General features: G+C 43.2%; 1 protein-coding gene across 3 annotated transcripts in view; it reads right to left on the bottom strand.

Moving 5' to 3' along the window:
• ZCCHC2 (zinc finger CCHC-type containing 2) overlaps positions 1-24,633 on the bottom strand; it is a 102,752-nt gene that overhangs the window by 42,073 nt on the left and 36,046 nt on the right. For 2 of the 3 annotated variants that reach the window (XM_030552259.1, XM_030552261.1), the window contains exons 3-7: positions 18,955-19,031; positions 15,268-15,339; positions 6,109-6,221; positions 4,099-4,193; positions 714-797 (exon numbers count right to left, since the gene is read on the bottom strand). In XM_030552259.1, coding sequence (XP_030408119.1) covers positions 714-797; positions 4,099-4,193; positions 6,109-6,221; positions 15,268-15,339; positions 18,955-19,031 — 441 coding nt within the window. The remainder of the gene's footprint in view (positions 1-713; positions 798-4,098; positions 4,194-6,108; positions 6,222-15,267; positions 15,340-18,954; positions 19,032-24,633) is intronic. The other variant, XM_030552260.1, reaches the window with a different exon arrangement.

The raw sequence follows: 24,633 nt of genomic DNA, 5'->3' as shown, positions 1-24,633 counted from the left end.
CTGTGCACTAGCAAACAGTATGGCTTAATAGTCCTTTGCGTCGCATGCCATCCTTTGCCTATCGAAAAGTCAAACTAGCATACTGCGCAAGAGACGCAAAACTGGCTTGGCAATCTTTTCAAAATGAGACTACTTATCCACTGGGTTAGTACATCCTATCAAAACTTATCATGGTATCTGAGAAGTACCAACTCCCATATCTGGAGTTCATTACCCAGATCAGAAGGGTTAGAGTCACTGTTAGTAACTGGTCACAATGCTACAGAACTGCAGCTTTGAGATAAAAATAGAGGAATGAGGTATTTCCACATAGAGGATCTTCATATTTAAGATGTTTTATAAATAAGCATCAACTAAAACTGAAATAACTCACTCAACATTAACCAGGTCATAAAAAAATAGACACATGAGGAAGTCACAAATATCTCTGTGTACTAATAAACCCTCACAACTCTTCCTAGCTGCTCACCCCAGCCTCTCCAAACAACTCAAAAAGCAACCACACCTCCAAAGCTTCCTATTCACAAAATGGAATAACCGTTATCAAGTTACTGAAAGCGTGCAGTAACAAAAATTAAAATGTATATAGCAACTTTCATTAAAAGTTTTCAGCACTTTACAAGAGGTAGAAGTCAGTCAAATACATCATTTCTGTGACTGTCAGCCTGGTAAAAATGTTACTCAGAAAATAGAACCTTTGAATATATGAATACCTTCCTCCTGACTTGAAGCCTCTGAACTGTCCTCCTTGAAGTGTTCTGATGCCTTAGCTGTCTTCAAAGAGGGTTGTAAGTTACCTGTTGAGAATAAGTTTTACGTAGTTTTCTAGGAAGTTATTACAGCAACTAACTCAGGGAAAAAAAAAGTTAGCTTCTGCGAGAGGATCAGAAAACTAGAAGCTATGTTAAGGGAAAAAAGTGAGAGAGAGAGAATGAACACGGGGCCTTTATATCAACTTAAAGATACCATCTTAATTTTAGCTAGATGAATAGCAGGTGAAGTTATGTGCAAATATCATTAAAACCAAAAGCATACTTTACACAGGTGTACCAAATGCAAATAAAAGCACTCAGCACACATTATAAATGACTAAGAGGTTGTGTTTCTTTGCAGTTCTAATACCTTAAAATTCCAACTATGACACAATGTGAACTATACCAGTAACATACTCTCAGGACAACAAACCCTTCCAGGGCTGGCTATTTTGAGAGAAGGAGTGAATAAGTGTGTCATTTAAAAACTATGGTGCGGCTTTGACTGTTTGAAGATGGTTAAACAAACTACTTTAAAAATCTCTTTGAAATGGGTTCAAATGCATTTCTTTAATTTTAGAGTTATTTCTTAACCCTTTCACAAGTATAGGTGAAAGTGGTGTGGCATTAACTATATAGTTAAGTTTGCCTAATACTTTCCACTGCAAGCTCTAATTTGCAGTTACTTATAACGGCTAGGCCAGTCACATGGGCTAAATTTTTCTATCTGCCTTGAGGTTGCCCTTTTTGCGCTCTGCTCTTGGGGACAGGGAGATGAGGGGAAAAAAAGAGTTTTAAAAAATTCTAATGGTTGTTTTGTTGAGAAACAAAAAGTAATCCCATGCTTTGGAACAGGAATCTGACAGCGTTTGCTCTGGAATCATTGTTTTTTCCTGTCCAGTGAACTGTAAGTCTTCGGAAACAGATTGCACATGTGGATTAGAGGCTTATGAGAAGTGGCAAAAAATTTTTCCTGAACACTGTCAATATTGAGCATCCTTTACCCCCAAAGCACAATTCAGGCTGGGACTGAGTAGGCCTTTTGCTGCAGGTGCTTCTCCAGTCTGCTGGGAATGAGGACTGAGAGCTAGTGTCTCAGGCCATGTGGATGACTGCTCACTGAATGGTTAGCCATTCAATATCTCTTTACCCTCTATGCATGGCCCTAAGCCTTGTTTACTGCACACCTTTCAAAACTTGCCTTGAATGCAAATTTATTAACCATTTCCTCATGGACTTTATGGTGTTTATCCTTGTTACATAGGAGTGCTTCACAAACATTAGTCTATGTTCAAAACAGCCCTGTGATGCAAGATATTCAGTTACCCAACTACAGAGTGAGGGTCTAAGGCAGAGATTCAGGCCAGGGTTGTCAAAGGTGTCCACTAATTTTATTATAGCACTTCAGATGTTCAAAGCACAACTCCTACTGATTTCAGTTGCAAATAATCAGCACTTCTGCAAGTCAAAGCATGGGTGTCCGAAATAGGGCACCCCAAAAAGAAACTGTCATCAGGAAGTTTATGTAATTTGCCCAGCATAACGTAGGAACTATGGAAGAGATAGAATTCACTTCAGAGTAGCACTCAACTGCTTTAACTACAACACTAACCTTTTGCATCCTGGGGTATCCTGCCTCATTTGCAACTTAACTTCAAACTTCTGCAACAACTGAGGCAGTCGTCTAGACCCCCAACCACCACCTCGCAAACATGGTCCACCCTGTGCACTGAATGCAACATGGTGTCCTTTGGAAAAAGGCATGATCATATTAGGCTGTACCCTAATGCATTTGCACCAGCGGACAAAGTGAAGGCTGCATGACCAACTTATGCTGCATAACAGATTTCCCACCAGGGAAATCTACTGCAAAATACATTTGTCAGAGGTAGGAGCCCAAGAGAGACTCTGGACAAGATTCAATATCTTTTGGCGATCAATTTGCCCCAACATTTACACAGTCGGTGCAAATCCTACTTTAAGCACTGAAGCATCCAGCATTGAGGCATCTAGCAAAACGAAGAATAGAGATAAGAAACTGCAGCTGATCTGAAGTCAACCCAGTTGAATCCATAAATATTTTGTTCGAAGTCTATGAAGGTGTTTGTCATTCACTTTACAGAGCTATAAATATGATACAGAAGGCTTCAAGCGGGGGGGGGGGAGTAGTAGTAAAGATGATTAATGTACAAATTAATAATTTACAATAAGTTATTTTCCCTTTGTGCCTTGCAGTCCTTTACTCAATCTCTACAAATATATGGAAAGGTCTGCACGGGCAAAAAGCCTGCACACTATGCACCAGTTTGCATACTAGCATGGTAGGAGAAAAGATTTCCCTCCCAAAAAGCAGGATCAACCATTGACTGATATGATCCAAAGAAAAAGTCTGATTCAATTTTGTATACCTCCAGTGGTCCTCTTGACTGAGATGAAGCCAGGCCATAAATAAGTGAGATTCTATGGAGTACCCAAAATCAAGAAGCCCCAAATTGCTGCACACATTAAGTGTTGCCAATCTGCTAGAACAGAGGTGAGCAAACTACAGCCCGCAGGATACATCCGGCCCATGGGACCTTCCTGCCTGGCCTCAGCTCCTGGCCTGGGAGGCTAGTCCCAGGCCCCTCCCCTGCTGTTCCCCCTCGCCCGCAGCTCATTGCACTGTTGGCGCAAGGCTCTGAGTGGCGGGGCTCTTGCAGAGCTGCGGCCTGACACAGTACTCTGTGCTGTGCGGTGGTGTGGCTGGCTCCAGCAGGCGAAACGGCTGCCTGTCCTGGTGCTCTTGGCGGTGCAGCTGTAGTGCCACCAGCCACTGATGCTCCAGGCAGCATGTTAAGGGGGCAGGGAGCAGTGGGGGTTGGGTAGAGGGCACAGGAGGTCAGGGGTGTGAATAGTGGTCGCGGCAGTCAGAGGGCATGGAACGGGGGTTGAATGGTGGCAGGGTCCCAGGGGGACAGTCAGGAAGGAGAGCAAGGGTTGGATGTGGTGGTAGGGGGAAAGTCAGGGGTGCAGGGTCTGGGGAACAGGGGGCTTGGATAGGGGGCAGGGGCTGGGCACAGCCTCCTCTAATCAGCCCTCCATACAATTCTGGAAACCTGATGTGGCCCGCAAGCCAAAAAAAAAAAAAAAAGTTTGCCTGCCCCTTTGCTAGAAACTCATAGAAAACAAAACATTCTACAGTATCTTCAGTCTCATTCTAGATTTGTATTCTGGAGAGGGGGACCACTGAATTGTCACTTCTGCAATGGATACAAAGCTCATAAAAGGGATAAAGTAACTTGGAGGCAGGAAGAAAAGTCCTACAGCTTCTTTATATTATACAAAATAATATTTAGAAATTTCTTACTGTGAGTGTGCAAAGATTCTGATGAAATTGACTGGAAGAAGTTGTATACTCTCTGACTCTGCAGAAAAGCCTGTGACATATTTGAAAATAGCTGCCTGAAATAAAAGTTTTCAGTTACTTTAAAACATTGGTTTTTAACGTAAAATCATAAAACCATCCTAAATTAACCATGAAACAAAGTTTAGTTTTCATTAACAGTTAATTTGGTATAGACAATATAAAAAAGTCCAAGTCTTTGAGCTAGTACAGTATTGTTAGAGTACAGAGCCTGCAAAGGAATAGTTAAAAGCAAAACCAACCATGACTTGTAAAGAAGTCTCAAAGTTCATCTAAAAACATCCATTCATATAGATTTTTTTTTTTAAATTCCACATTTTTGGTTTCAAACTAGCTTGAACTTTTTAACTGACTGAAATAACCTGTAACATTCATAAGCAAGACTTGGGGCTACTCTGGTCTGCCATGGAATTAGTGCTCCAGCATCTTAAATTTTTTTGAAACTGAGCACAAGGTGCTACCAAATCCAGTCAATTTATTCTTTTACGTGTAGATTTAAATTTGTTTATGGAAATAAGTTAGAGTAGTAGTCTGAATATTCTTGGAGGTAAACATGAAAAAGGACTGGATTTTCAAAACCACTCTGTGTTTATTTAAATCTGCTCCCACTGAGTCAGCAACAAAACCCATGAGCCTTCAAATAAGAGAAGGCTTAGGCTAACATCAAGTACTTTGAAAATCTAGCCCAAGTTCCAGTTTTTGCTTGCTGAAGAGTATTACCCAGTTCCATTTTCCAGAAAACTATGCTTTCCATTGGTGAAAAACGTCAAGTTGTGTTACATTTAACACAACAAACAAAAATTTAACTCTGCCCTGCAGTGACACCATGAGGGGAAAAAGTCAGTTTAATCTAACCTGGAACCACAAAAGCCACAATGCCATAATTATATGGTTAACGCATGGCATCATAGGACATGTTCGGGTAACTTAACCACATTTCCATACCATAACATAACATGTTTGGATTTCTTTTAAGTGTAACCTTAACAGAATTTCCTGGCTTTGTAATTCTTTCATAAATCATGCATTACACCGCCGTGCCATGCTATTAGCCTTAAAGATACGTACACTCCAATCTAAACTCTATTTTAGAGTGTGTGTCTTGGAATTTCTATTAAAATCAATTTGGATTTGGATTATTTGGGACTATCAAATTCTACATATAGCTAGCCTATTTAATTCCATCTTCACAGGATACTACCCTTATCCATTCTCTTTCAAGACATCTTGTTTGTCTGTCACTCACTGCCTCCTATCTTACATGAAACTATTAGCCCTTTGAGGCACTGTCTTCCTATAGTGTTTGTACAGCTCCTAATACAATGGAGATCTGATCCCTGGATATAACGCTACCATATAATGTTCTCTCAAGACAAGCATTTTCTTGAGTAGAGCAGCTAATTAAGAGTATCTTCCTAAGAGTCTCTCAGTTGAATACCAGGCTCTCAAAGATAAAACAGTTGCTGTTTCACTTAGCCACTGCAAGTCCATTTTGCCTGTAAATACTCTGCTCCATGAGTCTAATTAATTCCCACTAAAGTCAATGGATTGAGTCTGGTAGCCACTAGAGATTTTGGAATACAGTTTCATTCTGCAGTACATATTCACAAAAGAGGGCGGGAAGAAAGCATACAGAAAATAAGTTCAACGGGAAAAAAAGAAATGACTGAACACTGGTTGAGGGAAGGAAATGCTCATTTGACCTGAAAAAGAGGAATCAATTTTCTTTTCTTCAAAGTTAAGGGGAGGAGGGGAGATAAAACCAAAAAGGAAATGGAGAAACTGGACAGAATAAGATACAATAGGTTTCCACATGTGACTCATATCTTACATTACTTTTGTGAAGAAGCCCAGAGCCTTTGAGGAAGTCTTATCACAGAATGCCATGCTGCTGACAGCTCACTTGACTTAGGTGGTTTTTTTCAAAGAAAATTTGTCTGCTTAGCTGGTTACCTTATTATTGGCTCTAGATCTGGGTGCCGCCGTTCTTCCTTCTTCTGGAAACCCTGATTTAGTGCTCGTAAAATGGTCTTGTCAAACGCTTCAGAAGACAGTTCCTTTGGAAGCTGGTGAAAGGATTCCAAATATAAGTTATGCACTTTCATAGTCAAAGACTTGACAACAGTACTCTTTATAAGAAGTATAATTGCATGCACTTAGCAGCACTGAGCTTGGATTTGCTACTTTTAAAAAAACTCTCATTGCTCTAGAAGCGTGTGCCCCGGTTAACAGCAAAATAATTTATCAGAGAACTGTGAATACTAAAGTGTCCAAGGCTATTAGATGTTCTAATTTAGTTGGAGACAAAAATTTAACATTCTTTACACTAAAGCTTCGAAATGATGTGCTGTAATATGAAAGCATGAGATGAGATTCTAATAAAAAAGTCTAAGAAAAAAATAGTGTTACTGAATTTTTATTTGAGAAATACTAGCAGTTCAATGTCAATTTCCAAAATTTAACTGAATAGCAATATTGCACCTTGTAACATCTAGGTGACAGTTATGATCAATAGATTATACCAAAGAAGCAGTTGTCTGTCAGCAGCATCCTTCAGCATATTTGAAGAGACTGAAGTCAGAGTGCTAGCTGGGAACTGCATGTTATTCACTGGCCAAGAGTTAAGCATTTCTTGCACTGCATGAAGAACTATCGGTACCTCATATTTAATGCGCGCAACTGCTAGGTAGCAACCTACAAAACTTGACAGAATCAGAATTTCTAAATAAAAACCTGCAAATTAACATCCCACACAAAGAGTAACGAAGGCATAGAAAAAAGAAAATAGCAAATCTCAGAAGTAGTTTTTTTTAACTCTCCATTTCATGAAGTGGGCATTGGTCTCATGGACTAGACCATAGCAGCTAGTGGAAGCAGAGGAAACATTAAGACTCATGAAATATAATATTCCTAAGTCAAGTCTGAGTAAAGTGCCCGTCTTCAGTTCTGGGACTAGGTGCTTTCATAAGGGCTCATGTTCTATAGGTGTTTGGTTTTTAAGATACGGACATCAGAGACTTGGTGCTAAATTAGTGGTAATGAGAAAGGAGATTTTGACCACAGAAAATACAAACTTTAAACTCAAAGTGTTGAAAGTAGGAATGTCTTAGACCAGAATGGAAATCTACAAACTGGGGACAGCTTGAAGAGATCCACAGAACAAAAATCTTGATAGGTGTTCATGTATCCAGGGATGCCACCTTAAATGACAGTTTAACTAGTCAAGACCTGAATTCTTGAACAGCCTGCTTTGAAACCATTAGGTAAAAAGTGAATTTGGATGAAAGAGGACTTAGTAAAATTTCCAAAACATACCTAAGTCAATCAACATGAGACATGTGGGGACGTACAGATTTCAATATACTGCAAGTTCTCATGGAGATTCAGTTAATGAGATCTTTCCGAGATGAAATGGAAGTATTAGAATGAACCGAACAGTCCTTTGCTTTATGGGGTTTGTTGTAATGAAGGGGACTGAATTAATCTGTCCTACTCTGTCCACAGAGTAGCCCTATGGAATTAATAAAATTCCCCTACCAGACACTGTAGAGGTGCATAGATGAGCAAAATGGTGAAATTTCCCTATAATGCTTTCTTGGGCCACTAAAGTGAGGGAATCATGTAAAAGTTTGAGATGGAGATTGCAAATGCAGCCTTGGCTCAGCTTCATTTCCCTCTGGAAGCAGAGCTACTTTTTCTATTACCTTGAAGAGTGGAAAACTTGAAATGGCTTATCTTGGCTTGTTGTTTGAGCAAAATTCCATCTTGAACTGCCTAACCGATGGAGTGAACATTTTCTTCTAGACTTCAGTGACTGAACAGTCTAGAACCTTTCAAATGAGTTTCTCAAGAAACTCTGGAAGTGAGTGTTGAAGACTACTAGTCTAGGTAACATGGGAAAGAGCATTAAATCCATGATCTACTTATTCCAATGTCCTATCTGAGGGTACGTCTACACTACGGGATTATTCCGATTTTACATAAACCAGTTTTATAAAACAGATTGTATAAAGTCGAGTGCACACGGCCACACTAAGCATATTAATTCGGCGGTGTGCATCCATGGTCCAAGGCTAGCGTCGATTTCCAGAGCATTGCACTGTGGGTAGCTATTCCGTAGCTATCCCATAGTTCCCACAGTCTCCCCCGCCCCTTAGAATTCTGGGTTGAGAGCCCAGTAGCTGATAGGGCAAAAATCATTGTCATGGGGGGTTCTGGGTAAACGTCGTCACTCATTCCTTCCTCCAGGAAAGCAACGGCAGATAATCATTTCGCGCCCTTTTTCCCTGGATTGCCCTGGCAGACGCCATAGCATGGCAACCATGGAGCCCGTTCAGCTTTGTTTTTGTTTTTACAGTCACCATATGTGTACTGGATGCAGCGGACAGAGGCAATACTCCAGCGCTACACAGCAGCATTCATTTGCTTTTGCATGATAGAGATGGTTATCAGTCATTCTGTACCGTCTGCTGCAGGTGTAAACTGGCAATGAGATGACGGTTATCTGTTCTTCTGTACTGTCTGCTGTTATCATGGGTGCCCCTGGCTGAGATCGGCCGGGGGCGCAAAGGCAAAACTGGGAATGACTCCCCAAGTCAATCCCTCCTTTATGATTTCTAAAAGAGAGAGTCAGTCCTGCCTAGAATATGGGGCAAATGTACTAGAGAACCAGTGTATCAGAGAGCACAGCTGCTCCGTGTCAGATCCCGCAGAAATGATGCACTACATGCCATTTACAGGGGGTGCCTCTGCAACAACCCCACCCGTTGCTTCCCTCCTCCCCCAACCTTCCTGGGCTACCGTGGCAGTGTCCCCCCATTTGTGTCATGAAGTTATAAAGAAAGCAGGAATAAAAAACAATGACTTGTTAGTGAGATAAAATGAGGGGGAGGCAGCCTCCCAGTGCTATGACAGTCCAGGCAGGACATTAAGCAGTGCGGTGGAGAGGAGCCCAGCATGCCGCTGCTATGATAGTCCAGGCAGGACAGAATCTTTTCTTTACACAGGAAAGGGAGGGGGCTGATGGAGCTCAGCCCCCAGTTGCTATGATGAGGACGGTTACCAGCCGTTCTGTACCATCTACTGGGAATGACCGAGAATCATTCCTATTTTCACCCAGGCGCCCCCGGCCAGCCTCACCTGAAGCCAGCCAGGAGCACTCATGGGTTGATAACAAGGACGGCTACCAGCCCTAGTGCACCATCTGCCACCAGGCAGGGGAGGGGAGTGGATACCGCTCTTCACTGCTGCAGCTTTGCGTCTACCAGTAGCATTCAGTAGACATAGGGTGACACTGAAAGAAGTCACAAAACCATTTCTTTCCCTTTTCTTTCACCGGGGGGGGGGGGGCGGGAAGAGGTGAGAGTAAATTGACGAGCTATTCCCTGAACCACACCGGACAATGTGTTGGACTCTACAAGCATTGGGAGCTCAGCCAAGAATGCAAATACTTTTCAGAGACTGCTGGGGACTGTGGGATAGCTGGAGTCCTCAGTACCCACTCCCTCTCTCCATGAGTGTCCATTTGAGTCTCTGGCTTCCCGTTACGCTTGTCACGCAGCACTGTGTAGCCTGGAGATTTTTTTTTCAAATGCTTTGGCATTTCATCTTCTGTAACAGAGCTTTGATAGAACAGATTTCTTTCCCCATACAGCGATCAGATCCAGTATCTCCTGTACGGTCCATGCTGGAGCTCTTTTTGGATTTGGGACTGCATTGCCACCCGTGCTGATCAGAGCTCCACGCTGGGCAAACAGGAAGTGAAAATCAAAGTTTCGCGGGGTTTTTCCTGTTTACCTAGCCACTGCATCTGAGTTCAGATTGCTGTCCAGAGCAGTCACAGTGGTGCACTGTGGGGTACCGCCTGGAGGCCAATACCGTCGATTTGCGGCCACACTAACCCTAATCAGATATGGTAATGCTGATTTTAGCGTTACTCCTCTCGTCGGAGAGGAGTACAGAAACCGATTTAAAGAGCCCTTTATATTGATATAAAGGGCCTCGTAGTGTGGATGGGTACAGCGTTAAAACGGTTTAACGCTGCTAAAATCAGTTTAAACGCATAGTGTAGACCAGGCCTGAGAGAAGCCAAACTTAGATGCAAGAAACTCTGCAGCAGGTAGATACAGGACAGACTGTCCTCACTAAGGCCTCATCTAATAAAGTGAAACCTTGCAATAACGTGCCCCATCATAACATGAATTCAGATATAATGTGATCATAAGTTGGCTCCCCTTTAAGGCCGTAATACTGTTCGCATTTTGCAGGAACACTTTTTTTTTTTTAAATGACGAAATTTTAAATAAACTGCGTTCTTCTAGTTTCATAGGATGAAGTGACTCGTGGCCATTACAGGCCCATTGCACTTAGTTCTTGGGTTGTACACTTAGGTGTCTGCCTATGAACTTGTTATTAATTTCTTATTTTAAAATTTTTTTTACAGTTATGGATACGCCAGTTCGCAAATGGGCAGAAAACTACTTGCAAGAGAAAATTGTATGCCCTGGATCAACTAAAGAAGGACAAACAACAAACTCAGCTTGCTAGAGATCTAGGAATTAGCAAGTCCACTCTTCAAGGGTGGAAGAAAGAAGAAAAGCTCAGTAGCCTACCCTGCATTCTTGAAGAGGAAACTGGTTTACAACATAGAAAGGTCAAGTTTGCTAATGACAAAAGCCTAGATTCAGCCTTGTACCAAAGGTTTGTCCAGGCTCGTTCAGAAGGAGTTCCCATTTCTGGCCCTATTCTGAAAGATCAAGCAGAGAAATTTGATCGCCTTATCAATGGAAAAGAATCCAAAATTTAAGGAGAGTAATGGCTGGCGGGACAGATTCAAGAAAAGGCACACTATAAGCCAAGTTCTTGTGTCTGGGGAAATCCGCTCAGCTGATAAAGAGACTGCCGATTCCTACCCAACTGAGATCAAAGAGTTGCTGGAGGAAGGTTGCTACACAGCCGATCAAGTTTACAAGTGCGACAAGACTGGTTTAGGCTTTAAAATGTTACCCGATCGCACCCTCGCACCTTGTGACTGATAGTCACAAACGAGAAGGTTTTAAGCAGAGGAAGGACCGAGTCACTCTTGTTTTACGTCAACAAGTCTAGCAGCCACAAAGTCAGACCTCTGATGATCGGAAAAGCGAGGTCTCCCAGATGTTTTCATCATGTTAATCTGAAGGCCCTTCCCTTCAAATACACCAACAGCAAGAATGCATGGATGAATAGCTCCATATTTAAGATTGGTTCCATAAAACTTTTGTGCCAGCCATTCGGGGTCATTTGCGAAAACTCAGGCAGGAGGAAAAAGCTCTCCTGCTGGATAATTGCCCTGCTCACCCCTCAGTGGAGAATCTTGTCTGTCGTGATGGCAAGATTAAGGTCTCTTATCTCCTGAAGAACACTGTCAGAAATCCAGCCACTGGACCAAGGCAAAACTATCGTCGTGACGTGATCAAGCAGATGGTAGCGGATAATAACTCCTCCATCGACACATCACTGGCGTTACTCAACTTGAAAGAAGTCTCACCTCAGTGAGCATCCCAGGCTTTCCATCTCTGCACGTTGCATTGAACGATGCTGGATAAAGGGTCTTGATCCAGCTTTTCCGTCATCTACACATGATGGTAACGATGACGAGCCTGAATTTACAAGATTCAGTGAATATGACGTATGATTAGCCAAAGAAGCACTCAAAGAATATGAGCACAGTCATCATGATATCCTCAACTGGTTTTCAGCAGATGATATCTGCCCCATATGAACACATCTCAGACAACGAAAAGGTCAGCGGGAAGAATAAAGCTGCACCACCAGAGCCCGAAACCAGTGGCACGAATGACGATGACGGCAGCACCTCAATTCCCCCACCAAAAGCGTCTGAGGCAGTAAAGCACCTAGAAGCCAGTTTGAGGTGGCTGGAAATTCAAGATGTGGACAGCGTCAAAATCCTCCAACTCAGAAGCATTTTTTACTTTGCTAGAAGCCAAACAGTCTGCGACAAACAAGCAGACCGCACTAGATAGCTTTAAGAAGAGATGAAATTTAAAATTATGGAGTCATGCAACCAGATTGACTTTGCACTCTGCGCAATGACTAATATAGTCGATTTCACATGTTTCTTTCATGTACTTGTAATTAAATTACTACTTGTGTTTAAAAACATGCTGGAATTTTTTTTTTTTTTTTTTTTTTTTTTTTAAACAAGACAAATTGACTGGCTTGAAATGGTAAATTTTCATAACCCCACTTTAAAGTGATCCCGCATTTATCGTGATGGAATTTTGTGGACCCCAATTATCGCGTTATAGTGGGGTTTCACTGTACCTACTACTTGGAGAATGACTACCTATCAGACCACATGCTTATCCAGTTATCCCTTTCAGAATTTAATAAACTGTTTGCGTTAGCCATACAAATGTTGAATTCCTCTGTGAATTACGCATTGGTCTCAGCAACATCCTGTGAGTCTAACTCCTTTAATCAGTTTCACTCAATGTCCAATTATTCTTGCACTATGAGGGTAGAACAGAAGCTCTCTACCTATTCTATAGTATACAGTAGAACCTCAGAGTTACGAACACCTCAGGAATGGAAGTTGTTCATAACTCAAACATTCATAACTCTGAATAAAATGTTATAGTTGTTCTTTTAAAATTTAACATTGACTTAATACAGGTTTGAAACTTTACAATGCAGAAGAAAAAGGATGCTTAAGAATTTTAATTTAAATGAATCAAGCACAGGAACAGTTTCCTTATCTTTTTTTTTTTTTAAATCTTTCCCTTTTTAGTAATTTACATTTAACACAGGGCTGTACAGTATGTGGTTTTTTTGGGTCTCTGCCGCCTGATTGCATACTTCTGATTCCAAATGAGGTGTACGGCTGACTGGTCAGTTTGTATCTGTGTCTGTAACCCTGAGATTCTACTGTAGGTTTTATACACTTTTATCATATCCTCCTATTTGTCTAATTTAAAGACGACTGGGAATCCTTCATACAAGGATTTTTCCATGACCGTAATTACTCATCCGTCTCTGAACTGCTCGAGGGACAAGTTAACTCATCAAAAAAGGTATCAAATACAAAAGCAGCAGCCTGAGTATGTGTATATGAAAGTTACTTCCCAGTAAAACTGCATGGTCACACTGTTATTGGAAGTTGCACCAATAGAATATTGGAAACCACTAAAAGCAGTGCCCTTTCTTGCCAGACTTTATTCCACATGCTTGGTATCAAAAGGATAGAAGAGAGGCAATAGAGGAGATCTGTTCCCTAATTCAGCAGAAAAGCATCTGAAGTGACTAACATCTTCATCTGGCCTAGAACAGAACCTCTGACATTGGTATCGTATCTTGTTATAATATCAGACAGATGTGTTCCCACCAGAAAAATATCCATGCTGCAAGTGACTTTCAGGGATCATAATGGTATCACAGATTCTGTCTGAATTAGTCTGCCAGGATGTTGATCATCCCTATTAGGTAGTGTAATATCATTACAGCTATCTTGTGCCTCACTACTCTTAAAGACCCACTGCCTCTTTGCAGAGTAATTTGGTGTCAATCCCTCTCTATTTGTTAGTCAAAGTATTTTACCATTATGGTGCTGGCCAATCATTTGTACCACATTGTGCAGCCAGTCTAGATTAGGGTCATATATACTTCAACTAAAATCGATACCCGCCAGATTCTTAATAGTTAAATCTCTAGGCTTAGCTCTGCACCTGGAAGTAGACATGAACAGGAGTCTGGCTAGGCTTCTTAGCACTTGAGAGGTTACTAGAAACTGAGGAAGGTCTCTTAGATGTGATCTACATTGGAAGTAGAGGGGGAGGGGAGATCTAAGTTACGTAACTTCAGCTATGCAATTCAAGTAGCTCAAGTCAACATACTGTGGTGAGTCGATGGCTGAAGCTCCCCCATCGACTCCACCTGCGCCTCTTGCTCCAGTGGATTACCGGAGTCGACAGGAGAGTGCTCAGCAGTCAATTTATCATGTCTAGATTAGACATAATAAAATCAACCCCCGCTGGATCGATCACTGTGCATCGATCCCACAGGTAATGTACAGAAGCTCTTAGATCCCTTCAAAGCTCTCACAGATCTAGAAGTCTCCCAAATGAAAAAAAGTGTATAACATTCAAAAAGAAGTCTGAAATTGTATGCTGAGCAAGACGGGTTTTCCAATATGAACTTAATTGTTATTCCGCTTTTAGAGTAGTGAAGCTCCAAACACTGGTAATTCATATGCACTGGAGTCCATCAAGATGCTCTCTGTATAAAGTTACATGTGCCACAGTTTTAGTTAACAGGATAACAGTAATACCAGACGCTATTCGAGCCAAGCTCTGGTTAACGCCCTGAATCACTGGGAGAGGTACAGGAAGATTCCCTAGGGTAGGCACAACCCAAGAATAGCCACTGAGGAATGGATGCAAGACCACAGTAGCTAGGATGATAGTACTGTTTTAACCCATTTTACAGGGCACAATGGACATACAGCACAAATCTGCTAGTTTACTCACATTTTGTGAGCTCCACAGGGAAGGGGACTGCATTTGTCTGTACAACATCAAGTAGAAAATTGTAAGAAGTTTGGTATTCTTGGCTTTGCACCAGTAATTAAGTTATTTTCCTAGAGCAGTACTAACATGTTTGTTAGCATCCATGTAGACCATGTCCAGTGTTAGCTCCCAGCTCCCCTGGGAGCATAAAGAAAGCCAGCCTTACAGCTTTATAATAGCTCAATTAGAACCAAAAGGGTAGGAAGGGTTGTCTCCCATCTCAAACTACCGTCTCCTGACAAACAAGAAATCTTATCCTTTGGTTCTTGATAAGAACCACATCTTCTAGTCCTGCTTGGGAAGGAGGATGGTCAACATACTTTGGAAAGGAATCACCATACAATATATATTCCTTTAAATAGAATGGCTAACATACATTGGTATTCATTCAATCAGTGCTTTCCTGAAACCCAAGAATCTGGCAATATTCTCAAGCTTCTGTCATTGAAGCTCAAGAGCCAAAATCATCATCTACTAGTGCCCCATCCCATGAAACTGTAGTGTGATGTACAGTACTCTGCTTGTAGGTTGCTTACACTTGAATACATACTTTTAGTAGGAACTCCTGCAGCTCTTGATGTGTTTTTGTTACACATGTTACAGAAAGATCAGACCAGGTTACCTGATAGGAAGGGAGAGGAGGAAAAAAAAGGAAAGTTACACCATGTTTCTCTTTGCATTATACTAAATATGTTCAGTACCTCTACAGCACTGTCCATTTCCAGATGATATACAAATACCCACTGCATTTAAGTATTAATATCCCTTTTGGCAAAATATAGATAGTAGTCTCCTTTTGAAAGTGTGGCCCTTACTAACTTTGGATATCCTCTAAAATAGTGGTTCTCAACCAAGGGTCTGGGGTCCCCTGGGGGGGCTGCAGACAGGTTTCAGGGAGCCCTCCAGGGCCAGTGTTAGACTCACTGGTGCCCAGGGCAAAAAGTCAAAGCCCCACTGCATCAAGCTGAAGCCCTGGGCTGAGCTCCATGACCTGGGGCTGAAGCCACAGACTGAGCAACTTAGCTTTGCGGGGCCCTGTGGCATAGGGGCCCCATGCAATTGCCCTTCTTACTACCCCCTAACCCTGGCCCCCCTTTTTATATGCAGAAAACCAGTTGCTGTGGCACAGGTGGGACAGTTTTTACAGCATGTTGGGAGGGAGGGCTCAGAAAGAAAAAGGTTGAGATCCCCAGGTCTAAAAGACAACTCAGACATTTCTGGAGGCACAAGCACCAATAAATCAATCACCTCCAGAGTGCGAGAGAGTGATGGGGGTGAAGGGGGTAGAAGAGAAATCAAGCTGGACACACAAGATTAGCACACACTTGAAAATTTGGGCCTAAATTATGCATCTGAGGCTATACAACTAAATTACTAAAAGAAGCAGTATTAGTGCTCAGTAATTACTGGCTCCTAGTACCAGACAAGCCCAGTAAACCACACAGTTTGTTTAGAGAAGAAGATTCCAAGTGAGGCATACAAAATTTAGTTCCTCTACTCCTACTTGGGTAAGTCAAACCCTCTGTTCAGTTACTCTAACTGTAAAATGATATACTTACCAATCTCAAAGTTAAGGCGTTTTAACGTTTAAAAAGTCATACAAGAGATGGATGTAGAATGCAATAAGTATTGCAAAAGTTTGCATCAAAAAATGTTATGAAGTTAGAGTAGACTCCATATTCTGATATATGTGTTTATACACTGTATCAGTGCTTCTCCATGCTTTGCTGCACTAGCCAATATGTGAACAGCAAAATAAAGCCTCCATATAATTACTTTTGAAGTGAAGAGTAAATTATTTTCCCCTCCTCTGCTAAATGGCTGTTTTCTAGCTTCAGACCTAACTTCAGAAGATCCTATATACCAGGAAGTGGAGCCGATAGCTCAAAATAAGAGGGTATTTAGCAATAGCTGAGTGGATCTAACCACTACCATTTTCAATCCAGATCCTGGAGAGCCTTGTAAGCTGCTATGATTGTGGAGGATGACAATTTCTAGAACCTCATATTTATTGAAGGGTAGAGAAGAGCTTACAAGGCAGACCCTTCAAGTAGTTTGGAGCAAAAGAAAAAAGTTGACTAGCCAAGATCTAGTTGTTTGGGTTCTGAGATGTGCTTGAGAAGGAGCTATTCTCCACCCTAAGAGTACAAAGGGAGTGGAGCTGGAGAATTCACTTAAATGCTTTCCAGCAAGTCTCTGCTCCCTTCCTACTTCATGTGGGATTTCCAGACTGCTATCATGACAACCTGCAGACTGGCTCTCTGAAACACCTTTGAGTTACTCATATGTCACTAATGAAATGATTATGCGATGGCTGGAGATGGTTGTCTAAAGGGTATGTCTATGCTGCAGATGGGAGCATAGCTCCCAGTCGTTAACTTTGCTCAAGCTAGTGTGTTAGAAGCAGCAGTGGGTGAAGGGGTCAGCAACATGTCTGTACATGGACACATCTCTGCAGTAAAAATGTTGAGGTCCGCGGTAATTAAAAAAAAAATTGAATGGCATGTCCATCACTAAATATAAGAATTTTGTCAAAGGTCCATTGCATAACACAGTGGGGCCGACTGCTAGTGCGGATATTGTGGCACGGGAAGCGGTTTGGTCTAGCTATCAGAGCTCAGATCCAGAGGAGTACGCAGAGTTGGACTCTGGTGGTTAGCTCAAGCAGTTGCCCATGCCGCAGTGTTCAACCTACTATTTTTAGCATGCTAACTCAAGTAGAGAGCACAAGTCTGTCTACTGGGCAGGGAGGTTTCAGCTCCCAGTTGAAACAGACATAACCCAAGTTTCTGGTTGTTCTCACACAGCCACTTTGACACAGTTAAGATTGCTTCAGTAACAACAGCCTGTGCATCTGCACTGTGTTACACATTTTGCAGACTAAATTCTAAATTAACATGCTCTACAACATTATGGTTTTCTGTCCCCCCAAAACACAAGTGAGATTTTTTTTTTTTTAACTTTAGCTCCAAACTTAAAAGTTTTAACCTGGGAATGTTGTTACTGTACATTTTCATGTCTACTTGCCAGTGGCCCATAAGGTTAGATGCTGAAATACCTTGCTTTTATATAGCACTTTATTAGCAGATCTCAAAATGCTTTGCAAAAGATTAGTATCATCATCACATTTTACCGATGAGGAAAGGAATCAAACCCAGGCCTTCTGAGTCTCAATCCAGTGCCTTATGTACTTGGCCACATTACACAGTATTGACTAGGGACAAACTGTAAGTTGTCCTCATTTAGTCAAGTAGCACCAGTTTACAGAATTCATGAATACACAATAGTCTAACTCAGGGGTCCCCAATGCGGTGCCCACAGGGAGCATCCGCCGAAATGCCCCCGAATTTCTGCCGCGATGCCTCTCGATGACGCCACTTGCTGCTGACAAGCAGCGTCATTGAGAGGCATCGCTGCCAAAATGCAGCAGAAATTTGGAGGCATTTCAGCAGATGCTCCACCGCAGCCACGGTCCTTCGTCTGGCACTCGCCAGACGAAAAGGTTGGGGACCACTGGTCTACCTTAATGCACTTCAGTATAAAAATCTACTTTTCTGAACTAGTAGCAAAGCACTACTCACTTCTGTAATCAACTCCCAACCCCTGGTAACCATCAGATCATTGTCTCTGGATATTCTCTCATGCTTGTGGGATGCACCAGGTAGACCTTCCAGAAAGTAGTGCTTGTCAGGGCAACCTTTTTGTAGTACCAAACATTCAGAATATAGTTATAAAAGGGCCACCTGGCCTTGAACGCCTCTCTGACTTCCGTACTACTGGCAGCTGCAGAGACAAGAACCTCAGGACACCTATTTGGTATTTTTACTAAGTAAACAAACAGTTTTAGTATTAAATATTTTACTAGTATTCTGTTTTAGAATTATCACAAGCATACAGCTCTCCAAGTCTGGGTTAGACCCAAAGAGACCAAGATTTTCAGGCATATCACCACTCTGGAGTAACACACACTACTACATTTAGAAGAGGCCTAACTGGTGCTCAGTATGTTGTGTCTTCAAATCTCAGGCCTGGTAGTACAGGCAGCATTTGCGCCATACCTTAATGAAGGAGGCAAAGAGTATGTGTCTTAGAATACTAGACACTACTTTAAAAGAACTAGTGGGGAGAGAAATCTCACTAAACACTAGTACTTTAAAAACAATTTGTATATCCCAAAGCTGTGTTATCTTCATATTAAAAAGGATGTACTTTTAAAAGCCAGCTGTTATTTGCTTACTTTGAAGGTGTACTCCAAATGTTTGTCAGCCCTTTTTCTTGGTACTCCTTTCAGTGTTATCTTCTCAATGTGTACAGCTGAAAGAAAAAAAAGTGATTTGTTGTATTAGGTATAGGTCTGGTTTGAAAAATGTATTTCTGTTATAACAGCATCACCACATCACAGAATATTGCATCCTTGCTGCCAGTTCTATTTGCCCAAGAAAAAGTGAGTAGAAGCTCATGGTCCTGCTGCTCAAGGAAATAAGATTCTCTGGTTTGAAAACCACTCTTCAAAACTAGATTCTCAATACTGATTGCCACCATTTTGTGTATTTCTGTCCAGATGTATTATACTATATTAGAGATGTGGGCATAAAACCTTACACAGCCAATCCAGTAATTACTGTCAATGAAGAAGAGAAAGTCTTAAAATAATATTGTAAAATAAACCATGAATTTATAGCAAAATGCTTCTGTGCAGCCAACTGAAAACAGTCAACTCCTGTGCCTTGCAGTCCCATTTTGCAGGAGTCAAGAAATAGGGCTCACTAAACAGAAGGCCAGGGTTTGTAAGTCAAAGCGAGAAGAGAAGTAACATGTAGAATACTGATAGACATATGACAGCATGAACAAGTCAATGAACAGAAAAGGGGTGGAGAGAAGGATGGTGAGACTACTGGAAGAGAGAAGTACAATATTAATATTGGCAGATTTTGAACTTGTTCATATGCAGAATGAATTACTGAAAAAGAGCTGAAAAGACTGAGAATAATAGCCCCAGCATCCAGACCCAGTAACAGGCCGGGGCAGTGTCACTACATTGCATTGGAGAGGGTGGGCTACAGGCTCTATACATCCTCTGAACCCTCCACATGGTCTCCCACACCTGGAAAAAAAGGGGGCACTCCTTGCTGATATTTGTTAAGGAGATGTGGTGTTGTAGACTTCAAATACTACTCTAAACTTGAATCGGTGTTTTTCAGGATGTAACTTGTAAGAAAAATCCTGTATGAAAGCTGTTATGAAGCTGAGAAGCTCCTCTTAGCTGGTTTCTCTAAGGCCTGGTCTATGCTACAATTAGGTCTATGTAGGGCAGTTTACATTGACCTAATTATGTCAGCGCACACACTACAGCCTCATCTTGCCGATGCAGAGTGTAACTACTCCACCTCCATGTGAGGCGTAGCACTTATGTCAGTGTAGTTCAGGAGACACAGTTTTTGTAGACCAGGGGTAGGCAACCTATGGCATGCATGCCAAAAGCAGCATGCAAGCTGATTTTCAGTGGCACTCACACTGCCCAGGTTCTGGCCACCAGTCCGGGGGGCTCTGCATTTTAAGTGAAGCTTCTTCAACATTTTAAAAACCTTATTTATTTTACATATAACTAAATTATTGTTGTATATTACAGACTTATCGAAAGAGACCTTCTAAAAACCTTAAAATGCATTACTGGCACGCAAAACTTTAAATTAGAGTGAATAAATGAAGACTCGGCACACCACTTCTGAAAGGTTGCTGACCCCCGGTGTAGACACTGCGTTATCCAACAGCGGATGTAAGTGTCTTGTCAATTTCACGGCTCTGTGCTGGGAGGCGAGAAGCCCAGTCAGCAACTGGGCTTCCAGCATGAAGCTGTGCAGGGGTCAGAGCTCTGGCTCTCAGGTTCCCCATACTGCCTCTCTTCAGTTGGTGGAAGTGCTTCTAGTGAGGATGCACATCACTGACAAAAAAGGGAGGGTAGTGGAGACATCAGCCACTGCAGTAATTCCTGCCCTGGCTGTAAGTCGACCTAATAAAAGTGATTTTGAGACACAGCATGACATGCCCCAAGTATGCATCAATGTAAAGAATCCATTTTCTTACAACCATGGGCTGACCTTGACTGACCTCATAAGTTAAGTAAGGTCACAACATTAGCATTTGTATCAGCGACCTTGAAGGAAAGACATGGATCTTTTGTACAATTTTGTCTGCTGGAGATTCTCTCATTGTTCTGCTCACTTTATTTTTTTTTTTAATTTATTAAGTAGCAAGCTTGTTATTTCATCGCTGAAAAAATTAAGGTTGAAATTGTTAAAATGTTAGGTAATTCAGAGATAAGGAAACAATTAACCTCCTTGCATATATTCATTAGAATAGAGTTATTCATTCTTGCCAAATCAGCTGCAATATCATCACCTTATATAACTTGTACAGCTTCTGCTCACACTGCATTTAAATTTAAAAGTTTCAGCAGGTTAGACATCAATTTGTAAATGCCAGTTCCAGACGTAAACAGCTAAATTAGTAACTGAATCTTGGATAAGCTGGAACAAGCAACTACACAAATCTGAAATCCTATAATCCCACAACTCCTGAAATACTTAGTTTCCAAACCATAAACAGAGAATCTTTTATAGCTAGGAATTTTAAATGTCACTTCCCAGTTGTGTGTGTTTTTTTCAAATTGTGAGAGTAACTTGTTTTCAAAGTTACAAGAAAAAAAAAGTGACCCTACCCACCAATACATAGACATTTAAGTTAACCCAAAAATTAAACAAAAAAGTTTCAGAAGTTAAGTCTGCTACACCTGTCACTAAGCTCAAGAACTCAAAGATAACAGAACAGTTAACCTTGCAAAATCTTCAACTGCCTACGTTAACAAATGCATTGTTTTTAATTATAAAGAAACCTGCACCGCATAATACCTTGAGTCTGGCCCATGGGAGGGTCCTTAAGAGGTATGGTTAAACGGGAAATACCAGTTAACGTTTGCATACAGACAGAAGAATTCTTGGTTTACATTCTTACAATCGTTTGATAATGATGAACATGTAATTATGACATTTCACCATACGTTTATGATTTAATAGGGAAACTGTATGCCGACTAGTATTTGAGGCTGATCCTAACTGTGTGTGCACATTTATGACATTAATCTTGAAAAAGAAACTACTATTTTATTTTAGGCTATTTAAGACTTGTGTTGAAACATTTATAATATTTAACGAATAACTATGATGTATTTATTATGTAGGCAGTGTAAGATGCGTAAAAGACGGTTACTCACCTTTGTAACTGTTGTTCTTCGAGATGTGTTGCTCACATCCATTCCAGTTAGGTGTGCGCGCCGCGCGTGCACGTTCGTCGGAAACTTTTTTACCCTAGCAACTCCAGTGGGCCGGCAGGTCGCCCCCTAGAGTGGCGCCGCCATGGCGCTCTATATATACCCCTGCCGGCCCGCCCGCTCCTCAGTTCCTTCTTGCCGGCTACTCCGACAGTGGGGAAGGAGGGCGGGTGTGGAATGGATGTGAGCAACACATCTCGAAGAACAACAGTTACAAAGGTGAGTAACCGTCTTTTCTTCTTCGAGTGATTGCTCACATCCATTCCAGTTAGGTGACTCCCAAGCCATACCTAGGCGGTGGGGTCGGAGTGAGAAGTCGCGGCCCGGAGCACCGCAGTTCCGAAGGCCGCATCCTCCCTCGACTGCTGGACCAGGGCGTAGTGGGAAGCAAAAGTGTGGACCGATGACCAGGTTGCTGCCCGACAGATTTCCTGGATGGGCACACGGGCTAGGAAAGCCAGCGATGACGCCTGCGCCCTGGTAGAATGCGCAGTCACACGGCCCGCAGGGACATGGGCCAAGTCATAACAAGTCCTGATACAGGACGTAACCCAAGAGGATATCCTCTGGGAGGAGATAGGAAGACCTTTCATACGATCTGCTACCGCCACGAAAAGCTGGGGGGATTTTCGGAAGGGCTTAGTCCTGTCTATGTAGAACGCGAGAGCCCTACGGACATCCAGCGAGTGGAGCTGCTGCTCCCTGCCTGAGGAGTGAGGTTTTGGGAAAAAAACCGGAAGGAAAATCTCTTGGTTGACATGGAAGGCTGAGACCACCTTGGGCAGAAAAGCAGGGTGTGGTCTCAGCTGCACCTTGTCCTTGTGGAAGACCGTATATGGGGGGTCTACCACAAGAGCTCGGAGCTCCGACACCCGTCTAGCTGAGGTGACAGCCACTAGAAAGGCAGTTTTCCAAGAGAGGTAGAGCAGGGAGCAAGTAGCTAACGGCTCAAAGGGGGGCCCCATGAGTCGGGACAACACCAGGTTAAGATCCCAGGTGGGAGCAGGGGGACGGACGTTAGGGAATAAACGTTCCAGCCCTTTAAGGAATCTCGACACCGTCGGGTGAGAAAAAACGGAGCGACCGTCCGCACCCGGGTGAAAGGTGGAGATAGCAGCTAGGTGGACTCGCAACGACGATAAGGCCAGACCTTGCCCTTTGAGGGACAAAACGTAGTCTAATATTTCGGAAACCGAAACTTCCATAGGGCGGAGATTTCTCTCTACGCACCAACAGGAGAAGCGCTTCCATTTCGCTGAATACGTGGCTCTTGTGGACGGTTTCCTGCTGCTCAAGAGCACCTCTCTCACAGGCGTGGAGCATCGCAGCTCTGGGCCAGTCAGCCACGCAGGAGCCACGCCGCTAGGTGCAGCGACTGCAGGTCTGGGTGACACAGGGTCCCGTGGTCCTGGGTAATCAGGTCCGGATGAAGGGGCAGGGGAACTGGGTCGGCTATGGCCAAGTCCAGCAGCATGGTGTACCAGTGCTGCCTGGGCCACGCCGGGGCTACCATGATCACGAGCGCCTTGTCCCTGCGCACCTTCAGGAGGACCTTGTGGACCAGAGGGAACGGGGGAAATGCATAGTACAGGTGGGTCGACCACCGGATGAGGAAGGCGTCCCCTATCGACCCCGGTTCCCTGCCCTGAAAGGAGCAGAATGCTGGGCACTTCCTGTTCCCCCTGGACGCAAAGAGGTCCACCCGGGGATAACCCCACCTCCGGAAAATGGAGAGAGCGACATCCGGGCGAAGGGACCACTCGTGCGACAGGAAGGATCTGCTCAGTCGATCTGCCAGAGTGTTCCGTACTCCAGGGAGGAAGGAAGCCCTGAGGTGAACGGAGTGGGCTACGCAAAAGTCCCAGAGACGTATCGCCTCGTGGCACAGGGAGGAGGACCTGGTGCCGCCCTGCTTGTTGATATAGTACATCGTCGTCGTGTTGTCCGTAAACACGGCGACACAACGACCCTGAAGCTGATGACAAAACGCTTGACAAGCAAGGCGGACCGCTCTCAACTCCCGTATGTTGATGTGGAGCCCCACCTCCTCCTGGGACCACAGGCCCTGTGTCCGCAGGGTCCCCAGGTGGGCCCCCCAGCCCAGATCTGAGGCATCCGTTGTCAGGGATACCGATGGCTGAGAGGGGTGAAAGGGAAGACCCGCACATAACACGGACTGGTCCAACCACCAGCCGAGAGAGTCCAAGACCTTCTGGGGGATTGTGACTAACATGTCTAAAGGTTGCCTTTGCGGCCTGTAACGGCTGATAAGCCACAGCTGGAGAGGCCTCATGTGGAGCCGAGCGTAGCCGGTCACAAAAGTGCACGCTGCCATGTGGCCTAACAGGGTTAGACATGTCCTTACTGACGTCAACGGGGCTGACCGCAAACGCTGAACGATCGCCGCCATGGTCTGGAACCGTTGCAGAGGCAGCGAGGCCCTGCCCATCGTGGCGTCCAAGACCGCCCCGATAAATTCCACCTTTTGCGTGGGCCTCAGAGTGGATTTGTCTGTGTTTATCAGGAGGCCCAGACTTGCAAATACGGCGGTGATCAGGCGGACATGGCTGCTGACCTGCTGCTCCGACG

The sequence above is a fragment of the Gopherus evgoodei genome, chromosome 2 (genome assembly GCF_007399415.2).
Source record: "Gopherus evgoodei ecotype Sinaloan lineage chromosome 2, rGopEvg1_v1.p, whole genome shotgun sequence".
Lineage (NCBI taxonomy): Eukaryota > Metazoa > Chordata > Testudines > Testudinidae > Gopherus > Gopherus evgoodei.
The sequence above is the reverse complement of the archived record's forward strand: the minus strand, read 5'-3'. Positions and strand labels throughout refer to the sequence as shown.